This window comes from Mustelus asterias, chromosome 2 (assembly GCF_964213995.1).
Source record: "Mustelus asterias chromosome 2, sMusAst1.hap1.1, whole genome shotgun sequence".
Lineage (NCBI taxonomy): Eukaryota > Metazoa > Chordata > Chondrichthyes > Carcharhiniformes > Triakidae > Mustelus > Mustelus asterias.
Genome location: NC_135802.1, coordinates 52,303,425 through 52,327,333, shown reverse-complemented (window position 1 = coordinate 52,327,333; position 23,909 = coordinate 52,303,425). Strand labels below are relative to the sequence as shown.

General features: G+C 42.3%; 1 protein-coding gene across 1 annotated transcript in view; it reads left to right on the top strand.

Annotated features, from left to right (window-relative positions):
* znf804b (zinc finger protein 804B) overlaps positions 1-23,909 on the top strand; it is a 489,773-nt gene that overhangs the window by 387,404 nt on the left and 78,460 nt on the right. Inside the window, exon 2 of the mRNA XM_078200329.1 lies at positions 18,977-19,120. Coding sequence (XP_078056455.1) covers positions 18,977-19,120 — 144 coding nt within the window. The remainder of the gene's footprint in view (positions 1-18,976; positions 19,121-23,909) is intronic.

Here is a 23,909-nt window from a genome sequence, read left to right as displayed (position 1 = left end):
CTTCAAAATAATCTGTGCTGGTTAAAAGTGGGTTCAAGGAACAAGGCCCAAATATCAAGTGTTTAAAGGATGATGGAAAGGTGGGGGCGGGGGGGGGGGGGGGTTGATTTCAAATGGTTCCTAGGTAGATCTGCTCTTAGAGCTGCCATGAACCAGTCCCCTAAAGAATGAAGAATTTTATGTACAAATGTAAGCTATTTAACCTATAGATTGCAGCATCCCCTCCATCCCCCCAGACCTACTGCAACTGAACTCTGTTCCATTTCAAAAGGATTCTCTGGTAAAGACTATGGACATGCATTTGAAATGATTCTCAAACCAGAGACTCTGCTGGCAGAGTCGCTGAGCAGAGACTGATAGCCAGGTTCCGCACACATGAGGACGGCCTCAACCGGGATCTTAGGTTCATGTCACACTGTCTATAACCCCCACAACTTGCCTGGACTTGCAAAGTCTCACTGGCTGTCCTGTCTGGAGACAATACACATCTCTTTAACCTGTGCTAATGCTCTCTCCACTCACATTGTCTGTACCTTTAAGACTTGATTAGCTGTAAAGACTCGCATTCCAATCATTATTCATTATTCTGTAAATTGAGTTTGTGTCTTTATATGCCCTGTTTGTTGTTTATGAGCAGATCTCCCACTCACCTGACGAAGGAGCAGCGCTCCAAAAGCTAGTGGCGTTTGCTACCAAATAAACCTGTTGGACTTTAACCTGGTGTTGTTAGACTCCTTACTGTGTTTACCCCAGTCCAACGCCGGCATCTCCACATCATGGCATCAGAGTGGGTCAGGAGTCCTGTAATCGAATTAAAAAATCAAAGGGGACCAGAAAGTCTATCCAAACAAGTGGCTGAAGAAATTGTCTTGCATTCAACAGCCAAAGCGGTTGTTATTTTTCTAGCAATGGGACTCAGCACCACTAAGTGACAACCACCACACGGCCAAGTAGTAAGATCAATCAGACATATTTACTCTAATGAGTTTCGCAAGATCTGAAGACTACAGCTGGAGGAGCTTTCGCTGTAAAAATGATATGGGACTGACTCAACAATTGCCACTTTCAGACAAGCAGCCGTTACCATGTTATTATCTGAAACGTCATTAGTCTGAGAGTTACATCGGAGCACTGGTCTCAGTCTCCTAGCTGAAGTTGCAGTGAAAGGCGTGAGACTGGAGATAGATGATGTACCTACCAGGGGAAAAGTGAGAATTAATGTCTGTGTCATAAGGGAAATGCAATTAATGGCTCAAAGCATGAAACTTCACGCTTCTCAGCTGAAACTGATTTTATGTAAATTAACTAAATTAAAATACATGAGATAATAACTAATTTAGGTTAATTTGATATGCATGTCTAGTCTTACAAAACACGTGCTATAGGAAATGCATAAAACATAGAATCTAAGATGGCTTGGAGTGTGTTGTGTCTATCACTGCATATAACTGTAAAATACAACATTCAAACTCAGGAAAGCTGATATCCAGTATTCGAAGCATGAATTTATGACCCTGCATAATCAGCATATCTTTAATTGTTCAATGCTCATTAGCACTTATCAAGAAGATGTTTTTGATATCTGGTGATAATAAATGCCTCGCCAATAGAGCTTCTGTGGGCAGCACAATTGAGATTCTAAAAGAATAAAGCTTCATTAAAAGGAGGACAGACGTGAAGGGAAAAACATCAAAAATATGCAAAATGAAAAGGCAGTGCAATATAGAGAATGGAAACAATAACACCATCATTGTGGCAAAATAGGACAGAACCCAGTTTCACCTGAATTTGACACAGTTGAAAGGAGGTCAAGATGTTCAGTTGAAGCTGCAGGAAAGATCCCAAAACCTAGCTCAACATCCTTTAATAGATTCCTATGGAGCGGAACATTTAAATAACTTGCTCTTTGGCCCTTTCCAGGTTTACTCACCTCCATCGGAGTGGAATAATGTCCCTCTAACATTCCTGCTGGTATTTGGAGTTTGCTCTTTTTAAAATATTCTTTCATGGGGTGTGGGCATTACTGGCCAGGCAGCATTGTTGCCGATCCTTGATTGCCACAACTGAGTGGCTGGCTAGGCCACTTCAAGAGGGCAGTTAAGTGTCAACCACATTGCCAAGTAAGGACAGCAGATTTCCTTCCCTAAAGGACCTTGACACACACACAGACACACGAAACATTGGGTACAGATAAAGAAAATACACTTTTACAGATTACAGTTAATCTGGTCTCTGATGTATCATTTCTGGTCAGCCACAAGGCTTCTTTAATGGATTTGATGATTTAAAGTTTGAAGTGAGGGTCTTGTAAAGCGGAAGGTCCACAAGCAGGTTGTGACATTTTTATGAATATCTGGGAGGTTGATTGTCAGGTGAACTTTGGAACTGAAACAGTTTAAGTACTTTGGCTGCTTGATGACTTGCAGCTAGTTCAGAGTCTGCTTCTCAGACTGACTAATAACTGATGGTTTTGAGGGATCTCTTTGGTCCTGGAGTTACAAGGGTGCAGTTCCTGAAACCAGCTTCAATCACAATCCCCTGGATGAGTCCGAATGAGTTGTCTCCCAGGCTGTTTTGGGAGGCAAGGGAGGAAATTACAGGGGCTCCGACCCAAATTTTTAATTCCTCTCTGGCCGCAGGGGAAGATGATGTGCAGATGCCGATGTTGGACTGGGGTAAGCACAGTAAGAAGTCTCACAACACCCAGGTTAAAGTCCAACAGGTTCATTTGACAGCACAAGCTTTCGGAGTCTTGCTCCTTCATCAGTGAAGGAGTGAGACTCCGAAAGCTTGTGCTGCCAAATAAACCTGTTGGACTTTAACCTGGTATTGTGAGACTTCTTACTGCACAAGGGAGGAGCCAGAGGATTGGAGGACAGCTAATGTGGTTCCACTTTTCAAGAAGGATGATAGAGATAAACCAGGGAATTACAGACTGGTGAGTCTCACATCAGTCATAGGGAAACTATTGGAGAAAATTCAGAAGAGATAATTAATCTCCACTTGGAGAGGCAAGGTTTGATCAGGAATAGTTAGCAAGGCTTTGTCAGAGGGAGGTCATGCCAAACAAATTTGATTGAATTTTTTGAGGAGGTGACTGGGTGTTTAGATGAGAGTTGTGTAGTTGATGTCATTTATATGGCTTTCAGCAAAGCCTTTGACAAGGTCCCACATGGGAGATTGGTAAAGTTAAAAGCCCATAGGATCATGGTAACTTGGAAAGTTTGATCCAAAACTGGCTTAGTGGTAGGAGACAGAAGGTGGTGGTAGAAGGCTCTTTGTGTGACTGGAGGCCGGTGTCCAGTGGTGTACCACAGGGATCAGTGCGAAGTCCCTTATTAATTGTGATACATATAAATAATATCGATGAGAATGTGGGGGGATGATAAGTAAGTTTGCAGATGACATGAAGAGATTGGCAGTGAAGCTAATAGTGAAGAAGGAGGCCTCAGGTTGCAGGAAGATATGGATGGGTTGGTCAGATGGGCCGTGGAACTTAATCCTGAAAAGTGCGAGGTGACACACTTTGGAAGGAGTAACAAGAGAAGGGATGTTGCCATATTGTCAGTAAATGGCAGGAGACCAGGTAGCTCGGAGGAACAGAGAGAGTTTATGGGTGCTTGACGGCAGCAGCACAGGTTAATAGGGTAGTTAAGAAGGCATACAGGACAATTACCTTTATCAGTCGTGGGATAGATTATAAGAGCAGGGAGGTTATGTTGGGGCTGTACAAAACTGTGGTTAGGCTACAGTGGAGTACTGTGTGCAGTTCTGGTCTTCTCGCTATAGGAAGAATGTCAGATATCATCTGTCCCGGGACCAGACATTCTGCGCAAGGTCAACAGACCTTTAAATTGTCTGTCCCATCCGCGACAATTCCCGTGGCGCGCTGGACTGGAAAATTTACCCCATTATCTAAACTGACAGCTCATTACAACACTGAAGCGGTGCTGCACTGTCAAAGCTGCACTTTTGGATGAAACATGAAACAAAGCTGTATTGATTGCCCCAGAATAGATAAAACATTCGAACTACAGAGAACCTACAGTGTGGATTCGCCAGAAATAGGAACCTCTATAGGAACGAATTGGGAATCTGGGATTGTTTCTGCTGGAGAAGAGGAGGGTAAGGGAAAGATTTATTAAAATTTCATTAAAATATAAAGGTTCTTGATTAGGTGCATAGGTAATGGCTATTCCCTCCAGCTGGAGAATTAGTGATGAAGAATTATCAATTTAAATTTGTCAAGAGGATGAGGAGGTAAGTAAAAAAATCCTATCTATCTGGAAATTTGTTAGAATATAGAAGGTTTACATAGAGGTAGAAACTGAAACATCTTTTAAGGAAAGAGTAGATTAACTGCACCTTTAAACTGGACAGGGGGAAATCAGCCATGGTCGCTGGTTATCCCATGATATTTGCTGGATAGAATGGCTGTGTGGACAGATAGTTAGCCTGTGTGGCCTGTGGCTGCAGCTGCTGTTCAGCTGCACTAACCCTGCTGCCCGGAGGCCCATTGAAAAAACCCAGACCATTGGTCTTAATTGACCATCACCAGGGTCAAAAGACAATCTGCCACTGTAGCCGGGAATCCGGATGACACCCCAACCCACACCCATTCCATCTCCAGGAAAATGGCCCAAAGGGGCAGGGAATGGGGCCAGGAAACTGTCAAACTGGCCAACAGTGCTTTGTTTAGCACCCACCTCCATGCCCACACTGATTGGGACCTAAAAATTCAGCCCATGGTTTCTGTGGGATCTTATTAGGGATAAAGGTTGGAATTATCCAGCAGTTGGAATTATTCCAACCTACATGGCAGGTTTTTTTGCGGCGAACGCGGCTCACCATTGGCTGCTGGTGGGATCCTCTGGTCCCACTGAAGTCAATGGCAATTTGGATGGCTTGCCTGCTCCTCTACTGGGGAATCCATGGCGGAGGCTGACATTGGCGGGACTGAAAGATCCCACCAGTGGGAAGGGGCTGAAAATTTCACCTAAACGCCAAAACTTTGCTGCTGTCCACACTGGCGGGGTCTTGCAGTCTCGCTGACTACACCCTTGCCGCCGGTTTCCCAGCAGCGAGGGGGTGCATTCAATGGGAAATCCCATTGACAATGGTGAGACCATAAGGTCCCATCACCAATGAGCAGTGAAGCAGCAGGAGTGCACAAAACATGTCTTGGAGAGGGAGAAAAATCCGCCCATTGTCTTTGTCTGGACCAATAAATGGTCCCTTGCCAGAAATTCAAAGGGATCCACAGGCTGTGTGTTTTCCTCTCTCCAGCCAGGGAACCCACCAGGCTGTAAAATGAGTAAAAAGGGCAATTACCTCAAGGCTTGTGGAAATAAAACATATCCCGTGGTTTATGGCCTGCAATCCCAGTGTCAACTATAGGAAGAAAAGCAGTACTATGATTGTAGTAAATGTTTCGTCATTTATGCTTTGTAGCGAAATTGATTTGCCGGTAAGTCAAGAAATTCATGAAAATCCTGGAATCTGATCAGATATCTGATCATCTGGGCATCTCTTGGGATCCATTTATGGAAACAAGCAGCCCAATTTAAAATCCCCTATTTTAAATAAATTTTACATTACATTAATAAAGGAAGAAACTTACAAAATTCTAACAGGATTAGACAGGGTAGATTCAGAAAGCATTTTCCTAATGGTGGGAGGAGAGTCCGAACTCAGGGTCATAGTTTAAAAATAAAGGGCAAACCTCTTAGCACTGAGGTAAGGAGAAGTTTCTTCTCCTAGAGGGTGGTGAATGTATGGAATTCACTACCGCAGAATGTAGTTGAGGCCAAAACGTTGTCTGATTTCAAGAAGAAATTAGATATAGCTTTTGGGGCTAAAGGGATCAAGGAATAATGGAGGAAGGGGGATCAGGATATTGAATTTGATGATCAGTCATGATCAAAATGAATGTTGGAGCAGGCTCGAAGGGCCAAATAGCCTACTCCTGTTTCTAGTTTCTATGTTTCTATGAATGTTACTACATACTACTTTTATTGATAGTAATTAAATAATGTTATTGTATTACTGTATTACACTACAGACACACTACTAATTTATGAATAATAGCAATGATTTTATTCCATACTAATAATTTTGGTAGTTTCAATGATGACAAAACAATGTCTCCTTGCAAATAATTACCATTTACCTCACGGCATATTCTTCAAATGAATCAGATTGTAATTATCTTAACATAGCAAGACAAGTTTTGCTCAAAAAAAGAGATTTTTTGTTGAAACTTTTCATCTTTCTTTCATCAGGACATGCATAAGAATCTAATGTAAGAGAAATCAACAAATTTATACTGTATGAGAAGAGACTGCTGATTGGTTGGCGAGTGGAATCAGATTGTTAGGGGTGTTGCCATGGAAAATGTACCAGTTGATGGTGACTGACAGCTAACTGCCAAGCACTGTTTTAAATATAAACCAGGCAACTTTACTCTGATTGGTCATGGCATTGCTTTGAAGAATGAACTGGCGAATGACTGTCACTTATTTTATTCAGCTAAACCATGTGCATGTTCATTCTGTCTGAAGAACAGAGCCCTGTGTATTAATATATGTAGCTTCCAGTCCATGCAAGTACACCACATGGTGAGTCTGACGGACAATCTTAAATTGGTTGTCAGTATAATTCTTAGCATACTGAGGATTATTTAGTAAATGTTGTCCAATTGTGAAATCACATCTAATGTCAGTCACTGTGTTTTGAGTTTTGCATGCACAGACCGTACTTTGCCCATTGTGAACAACTAAAAGGACATGCTGCTTGATGATCTGTCAGTCTTTGGGACATATGGCATACTGACTGAGCTTCGCCTGTATTTATCAGATACCTTACCCTTCCAGGGTAATTTGAGGTAGGCTGGGCACTTTCAAGGCCATAAGTGGCCAATTCATGTTGTGCAGAAACAGTCATAGATAAGATAGGACATAAAGGGACTTGGGTAGCCCATACATACGCAGGCACAGCGAGTCGTGAGGATGAATCCTGTCATATGTACTACATGGCAGTTCATCACTCTTACTCAAGTCCAGCAAGTGTTTTGTTAGCGTTCTTTTGAGCAAGGCAATCCAGTTATATTGAGTGGCAGGACTAATGGACACAAATTTGGACCTGTCATTAAGAATATTGTGTATTTTGTTGATTTGGTTGTTCTTGTTAAGGATGATCATTTCCATCCCTTTGTCAGTTTTACTGATGTATATGTCCAGTTTGGTCTTAAAGCCACAAAACATTGTAAGATATTTGTGGAAATGTGAAAACCAGACAGGTTGTTAAGAATCCCGCAGTTTGCATGGCTGAATCAGCTAGACATGCTTTCACTGATTCAGCATCTTCAGTAGATGCTGTTTGTGATGGGATAGTTGGGAGTAGAGGAGTTCGAGCTCTGAAAAGACCTCTTCCTCTTTGGTCTGGGATGAAAGTACACCAAAATTGAAACCATGCACAAGAAAAAACTCCTTACTTTCTGAGAATACATAGTTAGACAGTTCAGTTGTGTATTTAGTGGCATCATTAATTGCATTGCCAGAGCACTTCTGCTTCCGCGAGTTGATGGTGCAGGTGCGTTTCAAACAGGTTCTGTAGATGGTGGGGTCATCTATAAAAGCAATATAGCAGCATAAACAGATTAAATTGAAAAATTAAAAATATTTACACAGCTTTAAGTTTATTTATTAATATCACAAGTAAGTTTACATTAACATTGCAATGAAGTTACTGTGAAAATCCCCAAGTCACTGCACTCCGGCGCCTGTTCCGGTACACTGAGGGAGAATTTAGCAAGGCCAATGCACCTAACCAGCATGTCTTTCAAACTGTGGAGGAAATCGGAGCACCCGGAGGAAACCCACGCAGACACAGGGAGAACGTGCAGACACCACACAGATAGTGACCCAAGCTGGGAATCAAACCCAGGTCCCTGGTACTGTAAGGTAGCAGTGATAACCACTGTGCCACCGTGCCACATCTCACACCAACCCAGTGCAGGGCACAGTGTACGTTAGTAACCCTATTCCCAACTGGTTCAATCTCATATTGTTTGCTCAATCGAGAGAACAAAGAACAAAGAACAGAACAGCACAGGAAACAGGCCCTTCGGCCCTCCAAGCCTGTGCCGCTCCTTGGTCCAACTAGACCAATCGTTTGTATCCCTCCATTCCCAGGCTGCTCATGTGACTATCCAGGTAAGTCTTAAACGATGTCAGCGTGCTTGCCTCCACCACCCTACTTGGCAGCGCATTCCAGGCCCCCACCACCCTCTGTGTAAAAAACGTCCCTCTGATGCCTGAGTTATACTTCGCCCCTCTCAGCTTGAGCCCGTGACCCCTCGTGATCGTCACCTCCGACCTGGGAAAAAGCTTCCCACTGTTCACCCTATCTATACCCTTCATAATCTTGTACACCTCTATTAGATCTCCCCTCATTCTCCGTCTTTCCAAGGAGAACAACCCCAGTCTACCCAATCTCTCCTCATAGCTAAGACCCTCCATACCAGGCAACATCCTGGTAAACCTTCTCTGCACTCTCTCTAATGCCTCCACGTCCTTCTGGTAGTGCGGCTGTGTCTTACTTTAGCATTATTGATACGTTTGGAAATGAAAAGTGACACAAGCTTGGTTCAATACACTGTTGGAGACATTTTTAGTTGAAGCTTTTCATCTTGTACTCCTGAGGATATTTGCAAGAATACCAAGTAAGGGAAATCAACACATTTGTGCTGCATGAGAAGAGAGGGCTGATTTGTTGGCAAGTGGACTCTGATTGGTCGAGGTTTTGCCATGGAGAATACATTAGTTGATTGACAGTTAACTGCTCAGCATTGTTTGAAATTTAAACCAGGCAGCTCGACTCTGATTGGTCAAGACATTGCCCTTTGGAATGAACCAGCAAATGGTCACTTACTTTGTTTAGCTGAAACAAGTACAATGTGTGTACATGTCATTTCTATCTGCAAAGAACAGGGTCCTGTGTATATGTAGCTTCCAGTATACAAAAATGTGCCATACTTTGACACTGTTTGTCTAAAGAAGATATATGAAAAGAAGATGTATGTAAAAAAGAATTGAGGACTGGATTAAAGTTGGCACCTTCTCTGGGTGGATGGCTTGTAAATGTTCAATTAGTAATACTGAGGTAACAGGGGTGGCAGATGCAAGTAGAAACATAACCAGCCAATGGACTATTTCTTTAGGAGAGGAGCAGAAAGGCAAAGATTCACAATAAAAACAAATCAAAACAAAGCTGAGTTGCATCACCTGATTGATATTGTGCTAGTCTAATGCTACATTGCAGTGTGCAGCTGGCCAGCAACATGTTAGCATAGGAACAGGAGTAGGCAATTAAGCTTCTTCAGTTCCATCTGCATCTTAACTCCATCTACCCACTTCAGCTTCACATCTTTTGCCACCTATATCTAAGAGAAAAAATCAAATGATGACAGACTTGAAAGCTGTCATTGTCCTCGCGTCACAATGGCCTAGATCTAATTTTAAGATTATGTCCCATCATTCTCGATTTATCCATCAGTGGAAATAATTTATCTGCATCTACCCCATCAATTCCAGCCACCAGTAGCTCAAATCACCTCTTGAATCCTCCAGAGCTATGTAGGTACTCACAGGTTCACACAGAAAACTTTCAAAGTCAATAGTTCGAGGCAGATTCTACTAAAAATAAACCTCATCAGTTTGTAAGCAGTAAAAAGAGATTTACTAACACTTAAGGCAATTTTCAGTCTTGGTTCCCCCTTAAAGAGAGAGCATTGGATTTTTAAATGTTCAAACCTCGTGCCCACCACCATACAGCAAAGGCAAAAAGAAATCACAAACCAGAAGAAGTGGATCATTTTTATTTGGAAACAAATACTTTACCACTTCCTGTTCATTTCAAGGCTTGTGGCAAGTTTTTACAAATGATAATGCAGGATATACAGCACAGAAACAGTCCATGCTAGTGTTTAGATTCTACTCAAGACTGTTGCCATCTTTTCTCATCTAAATCTATTATCATAACCTATTATTAGCTTCACCCTCATATGCCTTTGTAGCTCATTAAACTGCATCTATACGATTCACTTCAATCATTCCCTGTGGTGGCATGTTTCACATTCTCACCACTCTTTGGGTGAAGTTTCTTCTGAATTGGTAGACAACGATGAGTTCACAGGATTAATTGATGCTCAGGGAGGGATTATAAAACAACATCAAGTTGTAATAGGTTGCATGAATTGCTGTCTCAGTGAAATCATCGTCCCGATTGCACGACTCCTTCATTACTGTATTCCCAGCTTTCGATAATGGAATTATCAGTGCTCTTTGCTGGTTATTCATTTACAATGGACGAGCATGAGATCCATTAATTTTTGTGACCTGCTTCCTTGATATACCGAATGGCTGGATTAATTCTGGTAATTCCACAATTAACTAGCTACAGCTGATGGTATTTCATAAATCATAAGTTGTGAGGAATTATTAATATACAGTGGATGAATAAGTCATTACTGCACATGGCCCTGCATGCAGCTTTTTATACAAACCTCTTGAGTGTTGAGTTCTTTGATCATTGTTTCTTCCAACCTTTTCAAACAGTTCTGTTTCAATTTTGATTTGCACAACTGCAACTTTAAAATATTTAAATATATATAACTACAATGTTTGTCAGTTATTTTATCAACATTGCGTGCACAAACATTTCAAACACAGATGCAATCTTTAATTACTTGCCCTGCCTTTCCCCTGTGTTCTCAAAACCTGTATTCAAACCCATTCAATAAGAAGAAAAGATCAGATGATTTAAGCAAAGACTATGGGCAGAACTTTCCTGTCCAGCCCGCCACGGGAATCGTAGCGGGCAGGACATGGACCATGTTGACGTTGGGCGGGATTTTCCAGTCTTGGGGCGGGCGTGGCTGGAAAATCCCATCCAATGTGCATCCTTCTTCTTCTGGATAAAATGTAATATTTTCTAAATGGTAAAGCACAATAATTCATAAAAATTGAGTTTTCTTTCCTGATTTTCCTTCATTCGGAATGTAAGGCTGGAAATTGGACTGAGTAGAACTGCTGGTCATGGTGCTATGGAGGCCAGAACATTGCTGGCCATTTCTGGCACAGTGCACCCTGGCTAACAGGGCAATAGTACAGACAGGCCATGCGTGTGCCAGGAGCATGCAACGTGGGCAAATCGTGACATCAAATGGCATTTCACATTGATTTGAGGCGCCATTTGCCATTTTGGATCATGCAGCTCCAGTTACTGCCCCCTCATGATCATTAACAAGAGGGACCCCTCCCCTCTACCTTTGCTGGTGTTTTGAAAGGGATTACCGCACAGCTTTCAGGTGAAATGATTTTGTCTTAATTTTGTTGGTGTGGAGTTTGCGATACTGTGTTGTGTTTGTAAAGGAATTTTGCTAACATTTTGGATTTTCGATGGAATGATGTTGGATCTTGATACGCAGGTCAAAGGAGTTTTCCACTGTGCCAAAGGAAAGCCTGCTTCATTTAGGTTGGCTATAGATGCATCCTACCTTGAGCTGGAACATAATATGGAAATGGAGAGGGGAAGTAGTATGCAAGGGGAAGAGGAGAAATGCTGCCAGTAGAAGGCCATAAATAAAAGAGTAATGATGACCAAGAAACCATTGTCAATTTTCCTGAACACCATCTGGTTCAGTAATGTCATTCAGGGGGGGAGATCGGCCAACCTTAACCGGACTGACATATATGTGACTTCGGATCCATTGCAATGTGGTTGACTCTTAAATGCCCTGGAAATAGCCACAAGCATAGTTGCCTCATACATACTGCCTCCAAAATAATATCAAAAGACAGCGGGGACAATCTTAAGCCCACACCCAACATCCGTGTGAATGCCGGCAGGGATTTAAAATTGGGAAGTCGCAGTCCTCGCTGGCGAGTTCGCGATTTTGAATCTTCCCTGCCCCATCCCCGCTACGTCATCTGTACCTTTACATATATTTGAATAGATTTTAATATAATTAACCCACGCCCTTGCCAGATATTGACCCCCCCTTCCCCCCCACCTTGGTTTACAACAGATTTACCTCAACGTTAGCCTGTTTTGGGGATCTCCCCGGTGGCGCAAAGATAAGTATTGTCCCTGGTGGAGAGGGACATGGCCAGACAGTGTCCACTGGCACTGCCCCTTGTCACAGGTTAGCACTGCCGGGTTGGCACCATTTAGATGTAATGGTGGTCGGGATCAGATGGGGATGCCGGCAATAGCCATTAGGTGGGGGAGGTGGATACCGGCTCAGACTTTGGGGGGGTGGGAGGAAGAAGGGACCAATGATCGGAGGGGAGGAGGATGGATGAAGGGGCCGATAATTGGGGGGAGGGGGAAGAGACCAGTGATCGGTGGGGATGGACCAATGTTCAGGGGGGAGTAGAGAAGTGCCGACTCTGATCAGGGTTGGGTAGGGGAGAAAAGAACTGGCGTTTCAAGTCCAGACGACCCTTCGTCAAAGCTTTGACAAAGGATCGCCTGGACTCGAAACATCAGCTCTTTTCTCTCCTTACAGATGCTGCCAGACCTGCTGAGATTTTCCAGCATTTTCTCTTTTGGTTGAAGACCCCATATACTTGGATCTTGCCATCTTTCAGTCTAATTTTCTTCCATTTAATAAATGTCCTTTTGACTGAATCCTGGTTTCAGTAAATATATACGAATGTTAAACAGTGGCAAGACAGCATCCCTGTGTCTCCTCAGATAAGGCAGAACATTTCTATCCTCTTCTAATGCAGATCAAGTGAACAATTAGGCCAGGTTCAAGCCAATATGTTGATCTCTGTGGTAATTCCATCGGCCACAATTGCAATAATGAATTCTGTCTTTGACAGTGACTTTCGGATTTCTGCAATTAGACATGGACCTTGTGCAGATGCCAGAAATTGATGTCAGTTTTACACGGGATTGACAGTTAATGCTGACAGCTTTGCTGTCATTACAAGTACAAAATCCAGTCCATTATTGTACAAACTCCTGATCATGAAAATGGTTTGGGCCTCACACTAATGCCATTGGGCAGGTGGAGCAGATAGCCTGCACATCAACCATTTGATTCATTCTCTAATCAAAAATTGTCCTTGTCATCATTATTATGTATGCTCAATGATTTAGATAATTAGACCTTATGCTGTAAATATATTCCTGTGTGATTTTAATTCATTTGACTGATCATTTTTTAAAAAAGTAAATAAACATTTTTCTTTTTTTGGTGCGGCACAGTGGTTCACACTGCTGCCTCACAGCACCAGGGACCCGGGTTCAATTCCAGCCTCGGGTGATTGTCTGTGTGGAGTTTGCATGTTCTCCCCATGTCTGCGTGGGTTTCCTCCAGGTGTTCCAGTTTCCTACCACAGTTCAAAGATGTGTGGGTTAGGTGGATTGGTCATGCTAAATCACCCTTAGTGTCAGGGAGATGAGCAGGTAAATACGTTGGGTTATGGGGATAGGGCCTGGGTGGGATTGTTGTCGGTGCAGGCTCGATGGGCTGAATGACCTCCTTCTGCACTGTAGTGATTCTATGATTCTATGATGAAATAAATGGCTTTTAAAGTTAAAATCAAGTCAGATGGTGCAATGTTCGATTCATTCATTAGAGAAGAGATAGAATGTGCAAAGGGATGGAACATGAACAGTAGCTAAAAGTAGTGAATTGACAAGGTGTTTGTTCACATCTCAAGGCTAGAAATCCTATTCTTGAAAGTATGGAGAGTTGGGGCTCGGTGACGGTAGCCTTGGATATGACTGTCAAAATAAAAAGAGCACAAAACTGTAAAAAATATCATGACCCTTAATTATCTTGAAACCCTCTATAAGGTCAGTCCTTAACCTTTTCAACCAACTCTAATGAAAAAATCCTGTGGGTGAAATTGGCCTTCACCAAGCCTGATTAGCTGTTCCATTCGAGCTCAGTGTTTCATGAGCTGCAGATTCACTATAACCTGTTTCACATTGTGGGTGAAGACTAATTTCACCCTCCGAGCTTTTGTCTTATTAACAGTAATCCTTATCTCTGGCAATCTTCTAGTCAACCTACACTGCATCTTTTCCAGTGCATTTATATCCTTCTTAGTACAGAGTGCCCAAAACATTATACCACTGCAGCCTAATAAAAGGGTGGGCAAATATTACCCTTTTTGTTTGTCTATGCTAAACTGTCTGCTTGTCTGTTGATGGCGTGACTTACTTGTGCTGCAGTGTTTCATTATCTACGCATATTAGAATTCCAAGACTTCATTGACCTTCTATTCCATTTAAAATGTCAGCCAGTTAAAGTATATTTTCTTTCCTTTTTCCTACTTTCAGAACTTTGTTTTACTTCACTTTTGCTTTTATGAGTATGGATATATTAAACAGCAATGCCAAATAGGTAGGCTGTGCATGCCAACGACTGGTTGGTCAAAGCAACAGCATGTTTCTTCAGTTGTTGATAATAGGTAGGGTACAAACAATAGTCAACCAACATGTACTTACAAAACTCAAAATGCCTATTGTTATGTGTGATCCCACAATTGGGCAGCACTTGCTGAACAGCCTTGAGTGAGCTAATACCTATACTCGCAACTAATTTAAGATAATCTGCTGAGCTCGTAACATGGCTCATTTGCACTTGCAGGAAGCTGCATACATTTGCATGCAGAGTCCTGTTCTCTGAAAACAAAAGGAATATGTACAAGCCTTGTGCCTTTTTTGAATTACCCAGGAGATTGGGGAGTCTATTGTCCCCCATTGCCTTTTCCATGGCAACGTCTCAGCCAAGTAGAACCATCTTGCCAACCAATCCACACCTTTTACTTCTGCAATATAAATAATAATCTTTTAAATGTGATGTCCTTGTGTGTTGATCCTGATGAGTGCAAGATGGAAAACTTCAGCAACATATTTCTCTTTTCAGCAATTTCATAAAATGTATGATTAATACGAGATGTACCATTAATTCTGCACACTCATCTCATTTGATCTCATTGACTCTCCAATTGCATAAAGTTCAATTTTGTTAGGCAGCTTTTCATAAGCTCTTCTATCTTAAAATCTTTCTTAAAACCCATCTGAACAACATCCACTACAATCTTTTCACCAACCTTCTCTGTTACATAATCAAAGCATTTAATTAGATTAGTCTTTGTTTTCTCTCAGAGTCATTAGACTGAGGAATTCACTTTCCCAGCAAGCAGTGGATGCTGGGCCATTGAATTTAGTCAAGGTTGAGTTAGATCAGGTATGTCTAACCTTTTCATGTGGCGGGAGATCACATTTCAGTTTATTTTACACTCAAGGGGCTGGTGAGCAAATTTCAGAAAAATACAGTATGGTACAACGTTAAACATGATTTTGTTTTTTTAAAAAAACTCACTTAAAAAAATGAGTTATGAAAAGATACAAAGTAAAATTTATTTCCTGTGTGAAAAACACAACGTCAAAGCAATAAATTGATCAATTTAAAAAGATACTAAGAAATAAAAATGACTATTAGAGTGTGAAAGGATGCGAAGTGTCTTTGTCCAGCTCACTCCCAGTCTCAGTGTGATCACTCGCGCACCCTCACCCACTATGAGTTTTATTTGTATTCATTCATGGGATGTGAACATCATTGGCTAGGCCAGCATTTATTGCCCATCTCTAATTGCCCTTTAGAAAATAGTGATCTGCTGCCGACTTGAACTGCTGCAGTCTCTGTGGTGTAGGAATACCCACAGTGCTGTTAACAAGGGAGTTCCAGGGATTTAACCCAGTGACATTGAAGAAAGAGCAATATGAGAATGTGTGTTGGTGTGTGGGAATGAGATTGAATGAGAACCCGAGCCCGAGAGTGAGCCAGACTTATACACACAGTACATACACATGTACACACACACACATGCATACACACATGCCCACTCCTTTCTCCCTCAAAAACACATATACACACATTTTCTCTCACTCACATGCTCATGTTATCTCTCTCTCAGACACACTCAGTCTCTTGCACACATTTACATTTTCTCACATACGCACTCTCTCGCGCACACGCACAAACTCTCTCTCGTGACTTTCTGTGACATCTTGTAACATTCAACTTGTTCTTTTCACACTTAATACAACCCTAATGGATGTTTGGTTTACAAATGTTATCAGCATATAGAGGGCCTCATTGGCAAAATAATTTTCTTCGTTGTTTTCCAGAAACCTTCCACAGAAAAAGCTCATTTCATAGCTTAATTAATAAGCCTAAGCATTACATTAGGTTAATCTATCCTTCCATTCAGTGCTCTCTTTTGCAAAAAATGTTTTGCTTCACATTGGTTCATCTGTTTTTCTGAAGGATGGGGCGATTCTCCCAATAAATTCTAAGTGTCGAATACACATAAAAGCTGGAGTAAATCACGCTGGATTTTTTGGCTGGATTTTCAAAATGAATCTCCCACACTCTGTGCAGTGCTGAGTGCTTTAGCGTGAATCCTGTTGAAAATCAGGGGGCGGGGCCTATTCACACTGGAGAGGCCGGCAGCATAGCGCTGGGTGGGCCACTGCGCATGTGCCAATCTGTCAGCGCCAAAATTTCATGCGCAGTAGCCTGCACTGCTGGCCTCCCGATCGCTGGCCAGTGCGATCGCTGGCCAACCCTGCGACCCCCGCATCGTTGGCCGTGCGACCTCCACATGGCCCGATTGCTTACCCCCAGATGTGTCCGGGCCAGCCGCCCCGTCGTCCCTGACCCACCTCCATCCCCCCACCCCCTCCCCCTGCAGCCCTGATCTCCCAATTCCGTCCCCCCCTATCGGCAGTCCCGATGCACCCACCCCCACACCTCCACAGCCCCAATCACTAGCATCCCTCCCTCTGTCACTCAGCCTGAATGCACTCACCCCCAGAAGCCCTGCCCCATTAGGCCCCTCCACCACCATTAGGCCCCTCCCGATGCCCGGTAGGCAGTGCCAAGCTGCCCCCTGGACTTTGGCACTTTGCTCCTTGGGCAGTGCTGGGGCCCAGGCTGGCACTGCTAGGCTGGCTATGCCCAGGGCACCCCCTGGCATCTGACCCTCTGGGGGACCTCGATTGCCCCCCCATTCACTCCAGCAAGGTCGGGTCGCCAGATCCCCGCAAGTGGGGAGCTACAGTAATCCCCACTGGAGTGAACCACTCCTGGCAAGGTGGGGAGACGCTAGAGGACCCGGAGATTTCAGTCCTGGGCTCACTAATGATTTTAAAAATATATTTAAACGTATATTTGCATAAATTATGCAGCTCCGCGCCGATTTCTGGTGTGGAGCTGACGGCGCCGGAAATCCAGCTACCAGAGACTCATGGAGGCCGTGGCGCCCAACGGCGAGCCCACAAAATGGCCCCCGCTTGAATCTCCCAGCCCACTGTGCTACAAAAACAGTGCAGCAGTTTGGGAGAATCACCCCCATCTTTCACTCCCACATTCATGACTGACGAGCTCTTCCCCAAGGGGGAAGCTACAACGCACATCAAACAGCGTTCTGTTCACTGTGTTTATGAAGACATGCTAGAACATATTGCATGATGGGATATTGTATTGTTTTCCTATTTTGTAATGATTCATAGAACTCCCTCTGCACGGATTTGCTGTGTCTGTGAAACTATCCATGTCCTTTAGAGGGGCTACTAGAGGGGATACAGAATAGATTTACCAGGATGTTGCCTTGGACAGAGCATTTGAACTATAAGGAAAAGCTGAATAGGCTTGGATTGTTTTCCCTCGAGCAGAGAGGGCTGAGGGGGAATGTGAATGAGGTGTAAAAGATAATGAGGGGCATGGACAGGGCGAGGAGAAAGCAACGGCTCCCCTTGGTTGAGGGGTCAATCACTAGGGGGCACAGCTTTAGATTAAGCGGCAGGAGATTCAGAGGGAATTTGAGAAAAAAAATCACTGTGTTTGTAGCACAGTGGGCTGGGAGATTCAGAAGGTGGTAGGAATCTGGAATGCACTGTCTAGGAAGGTAATGAAAGCCGGAAACCTTACAACCTTTAAAAAGTATCTGGATTAGCACTTGAAGCATCATAACATTTAAGGATATGGGACAAGTGCTGGAAAATAGGATTAACGTGACTCAAGTGGTAGTCATTGTTGGTGCAGACTCGATGGGCCAAAGGGCAAATCTATGATGGGCCAAAGGTACAAATCCATGGCTCTATGACTCCTGAAACCTGCTATGTCCCCATATTTGATGGTATTAAGCAAACTTCAATAATATTGGTCTGGTACACACATTTGAAACATTTATGAAAATAGAAAGCAGATGACACCTCAGCAGAAGTCCCTAGCTACACCAAAAATATAGCAAAACAACTGAGGGGAAAATGACAAAACAACATTAGTTATGATCAAGCAAAACTCCGAGGAATAAAAAGATACTTAATCTAAGTTGCTGATGCTGTTTTAGTTTAGGTTTTTTAGTAACGATGGAGGAGTGGGAGAGAAATAAGAGATATAATTTGTAAGTAACTATTTTATCCCCAACCAGAAATTTCTAGATGCAGCTATACTCATATGTTCCTCTGAAGGATATCTCTGCCTCCCTCATTCATGATTCACAAGTTCTTTCCCAAGTGGGAAGCTGTAATGCACATTGAACATCTTTCTGTTCTCTGTGTATATGAAGACATGCTAGAACATAATGCATGATGGGATATCGTATTGTTGTCCTATTTTATAAAGATTCATAGAGGTTTTATTCTCACCTGAGATTATCTACAGGAGATCAGTTTAGCCGACCTCTATTAGCTCCCTTGAAAGACTCCCCAGAGCTAAAAGACGATGATAGACACCAATTTCGTGGTTGGCTTTCCTCTCCAGTTGAGTGTACTTGAGAACAGCTGCTACTGAAACCACTTTTTTTGCTGAGGTCTACATTGTTTCTATCCACTAACTCTTGGTTAAAAATGATATTATAAAATATTAATTTTATCTCTGTAGGATTATGCTGGAAAGGAGAAGGCCATAGCTAAGGCTCTTGAGGACCTGAAAGCCAATTTCTACTGTGAATTATGTGACAAGCAGTACCACAAACACCAGGAGTTTGACAATCACATAAACTCCTATGACCATGCTCACAAACAGGTAAGTGGAAGTTTGTTCACTTAAGTCTGTTCACTTAAGCTTCTTGCACTCAACAGAAGGCAGCTTGTGTTAAAGGAGGTTTCAATGGAAAAGCTATTAATTAAACAGAGGAATGTCACACTTAATTTGCACCCCACAGATTATTATCTTGGTACTGAATATATTTTAATTGCAATCATACTGATTGCACATAATTTGTTGGGGGTGGGGAATCAGCTGCTGGTTATCTGTTCAAGCAAGTCCAGGTAAATAAAAGTCATTGCTGTGTTGTTAAATTTTAACATCTGTTGGTGGTTTGTTCCGCATTAATACTTTGTCAGATTTAGCAACATAGGTATCATACCATAACCCTTTTAATGTGTGAAAATTATTAACAAATAAAGATAACCAGTACAAGTCTGACCAATTTAGAGCCGAAGAAATGTAATAGTACAATTGAGAGTTGACAGTCTGAAGACAACATTTAAATAAATACCTTTGTTAAAAATTTCACAGTAACTTCATTGCAGTGTTACTGTAAGCCTACTTGTGACACTAATAAAATAAACTAATAACCTAAGATTGTGATGAGTTTGATTCAAAAGTGTTAATTGTTTGTACGATAATACCATTCTTTGTCATTTCTATCTGATCAACTGTAATTTAAAGTTTCGATATCCACAACCTTCAATCTTGAAGCAACAGCTTTTAACTACCTCTGCTTACTCAGTTAAGGAGCTGAATGCTTTGAGCACTTCATGTCATAACACCTTCTATGATTTACTATCTTTCTGGATTTGTGCTGGGGGACTGAACATGCATCTTGTGTTGCATGTACGTGGTGTGGATCTGGCTTCAGCACCAGTGAACAATCAGACTCAGAGAGCACTTAACAGTGAGAATGTATAAAATGTCACAGTGCTGCAGTGGGAACTGCTCTTTAAAATTTTGTCTGGCTTGAGGATGAATGAGTATTGAAGGGGAACTATTACAAAATTAGAAGTGTACAACAGGCGAACAATCCTATATCACCCAGTTTACTCTGGGAGTGTTTGACAATATAATTGAGAGCGCAGTGGAAGAGGGCTTTCATCCCTCACTTTGATCGACCCAAAATAAATAGGGCAACATAAGAAAACAGTTCCCACAACTATTTTTTATTCACCTGTAAAACTCTCAGATGTAGTTCACAGAAAAAATATTGTGTTGTCTCATGAGTGTGGAAGAAAAGGAAATACGTCACTTTTTACTGTCGCCACTGGGCTCAAGAAGCTGCCCAAAACGCTGTAATAATCTCTGTGATTCATCTTTCCTGATGGTGGCCAGAATTCTCCCAAAACAATTCTAAATGTCGAATTTGCAAGAAAACTGGAGTAATACACGCTGTTTTTTTTCCATGAGAGTTCAGCGAAGAATCTCCCACACTCTATGCACTGCTGAGGTCATAAGAACATAAGAACTAGGAGCAGGGATAGGCCATCTGGCCCCTCGAGCCTGCTCCTCCATTCAATAAGATCATGGCTGATCTTTTCATGGACTCAGCTCCACTTACCCGCCCGCTCACCATAACCCTTAATTCCTTTACTGTTCAAAAATGTATCTATCCTTGCCTTAAAAACATTCAATGAGGTAGCCTCAACTGCTTCACTGGGAAGGGAATTCCACAGATTCACAACCCTTTGGGTGAAGAAGTTCCTCCTCAACTCAGTCCTAAATCTGCTCCCCCTTATTTTGAGGCTATGCCCCCTAGTTCTAGTTTCACCTGCCAGTGGAAACAACCTCCCTGCTTCTATCTTATCTTTTCCCTTCATAATCTCATATGTTTATTTAAGATCTCCCCTCATTCTTCTGAATTCCAATGAGTATAGCCCCAGTCTACTCTGTCTCTTCTCATAAGCCAACCCTCTCAATGACGGAATCAACCTAGTGAATCTTCTCTGCATCCCCTCCAGTACCAGTACATCGTTTCTCAAGTAAGGAGACCAAAACTGTACACAGTACACCAGGTGTGGCCTCACCAGCACTTGAAACAGCTGCAAAATAACCTTCTTGTTTTTAAACTCCATCCCTCTAGCAATGAAGGACAAAATTCCATTTGCCTTCTTAATTACCTGCCGCACCTGCAAACCAACTCCTTGAGATTCTTGCACAAGGACACCCAGGTCATTCTGCGCAGCAGCATGCTGCAATTTTTTTACCATTTAAATAATAGTCCATTTTGCTGTTATCCTTATCAAAATGGATGATCTCACATTTACCATCAATGTACTCCATCTTCCAGACCCTTGCACACTCACTTAGACGATCTAAATCCCTTTGCAGACTTTCAGTGTCCTCTGTACACTTTGCTCTGCCACTCATCTTCGTGTCATCAGCGAATTTTGACACACCACACTTGGTCCCCAACTCCAAATCATCTATGTAAATCATAAACAATTGCAGTCCCAACATTGATCCCTGAGGCACACCACTAGTCACTGATTGCCAACCGGAAAAACACCCATTTACCCCCACTTTTTGCTTTCTGTTAGTTAACCAATCCTCTATCCATGCTAATACATTATCCATAACACTGTGCACCTTTATCTTATGTAGCAGTCTTTGGCGCAGCACCTTTGGGGCGGCATGGTGGTTCAGTGGTTAGCACGGCTGCCTCAAAGAATCAGGGACACGGGTTTGATTCCCAGCTTGGGTCACTGTCTGTGTGGAGTCTGCACATTCTCCCTGTGTCTACATGGGTTTTCTCTGGGTGCTCCAGTTTTCTCCTACAGTCCGAAAAACATGCTGGTTAGGTGCATTGGCCAAGCTAAATTTACCCTCAGTGCACCTGAACATGCACCAGAGTGTGGCGACCAGGGTATTTTCACAGTAGTTTCATTGTCGTGTGAATGTAAGCCAACTTGTGATTAATAAATAAACTTTATTTTTACTTTTGTTAAATGCCTTCTGGAAATCCAGATACACCACACCCACTGGTTCCCCATTGTCCACTGCGCACGTAATGTTCTCAAAGAATTCCACCAAATTAGTCAAACATGACCTGCCCTTCATGAACACATGGTGCGTCTTACCAATGGGACAATTTATATCCAGATGTCTCACTATTTCTTCCTTGATGATACATTCAAGCATTTTCCCTACTACAGAAGTTAAGCTAACCAGCCTATAGTTACCCGCCTTTTGTCTACCTCCTTTTTAAAACAGTGGCGTCACATTTGCTGTTTTCCAATCTTCCCTAGAGTCGAGCGAATTTTGGTAAATTACCACCAGTGCAGTTGCTATTTCCCCTACCATCTCGTTTAGTACCCTGGGATACATTCCATCAGGGCCAGGAGACTTGTCTACCTTTAGCCCCATTAGCTTGCCCAACACTACTTTAGTGATAATGACAGTTTCTATGTCCTCACCTGCCATAGCTTTCTTGTCATCAGTTTTTGGCATATTATTTGTGTCTTCCACTGTGAAGAACGACACAAAATACCTTTTCAATGCCTCGGCCATTTCCTCATTTCCAGTTATTATATCCTCTTTCTCATCCTCTAAAGGACCAATGTTTACTTTAGCCACTCTTTTTCGTTTTATACATTTGTAAAAATCTTTGCTATCTGTTTTTATATTCTGAGCTATTTTACTCTCATAATCCATCTTACTTTTCTTTGTAGCTTTTTTTTGTGGCTTTCTGTTGACCTTTAAAGATTTCTCAATCCTCTCGTTTCCCACTAATCTTTTCCACTTTGTATGCATTTTCTTTCAATTTGACACCCTCCTTTATTTCCTTAGATATCCATGGGTGATTATCTCTTTTTCTATAGTTCTTCCTTATCACTGATTTGATTTGATTTATTATTGTCATATATATTAACATACAGTGAAAAGTATTGTTTCTTGCGCACTATACAAAGCATACTGTTCATAGAGAAGGAAAGGAGAGTGCGGAATGTAGTGTTATAGTCATAGCTAGGGTGTAGAGAAAGATCAACTTAATGCAAGGTAAGTCTATTCAAAAGTCTGACAGCAGCAGGGAAGAAGCTGTTCTTGAGTCGGTTGGTATGTGACCTCAGACTTTCGTATCTTTTTTCTGACGGAAGAAGGTGGAAGAGAAAACATCCAGGGTGTGTGGGGTCCTTAAATTATGCTGGCTGCTTTGCCGAGGCAGCAGGAAGTGTAGACAAAGTCAATGGATGGGAGGCTGGTTTACGTGATGGATTGAGCTATGTTCACGACTGTTTGTAGTTCCTTGAGGTCTTGGGCAGAGCAAGAGCCATACCAAGCTGTGATACAACTGGAAAGACACTGTATATACACTGGATAAAAATACATACACTGGTAAATACTTCTGCTGAGCACTGTGAAAAATCGCTTTGAAAGTCCTCCACTGTTCCTCAATTGTCCCACGATAAAGTTTTTGCTCCCAGTCTACCTTAGCCAACTCCTCCCTCATCCCATTGTGATCTCCTTTGTTTAAGCACAAGACACTGGTATTGGATTTTACCTTCTCACGCTCCATCTGTATTTTAAATTCAACCATACTGTGATCACTTCTTCCGAGAGAATCCCAAACTGTAAGATCATTAACTATTCCTGCCTCATTACACAGGACCAGATCTAGGATAGCTTGCTCTCTCGTAGGTTCCATTACATACTGTTCAAGGAAAGTATCGCAGATACATTCCATGAACTCCTCCTCAAGGCTGACTTGACTGACCTGGTTTGACCAATTGACATGTCGATTAAAATCCCCCATGATAATTGCTGTACCAGTTTTACATGCATCAGTTATTTCTTTGTTTATTTCTTGCCCCACCATGAT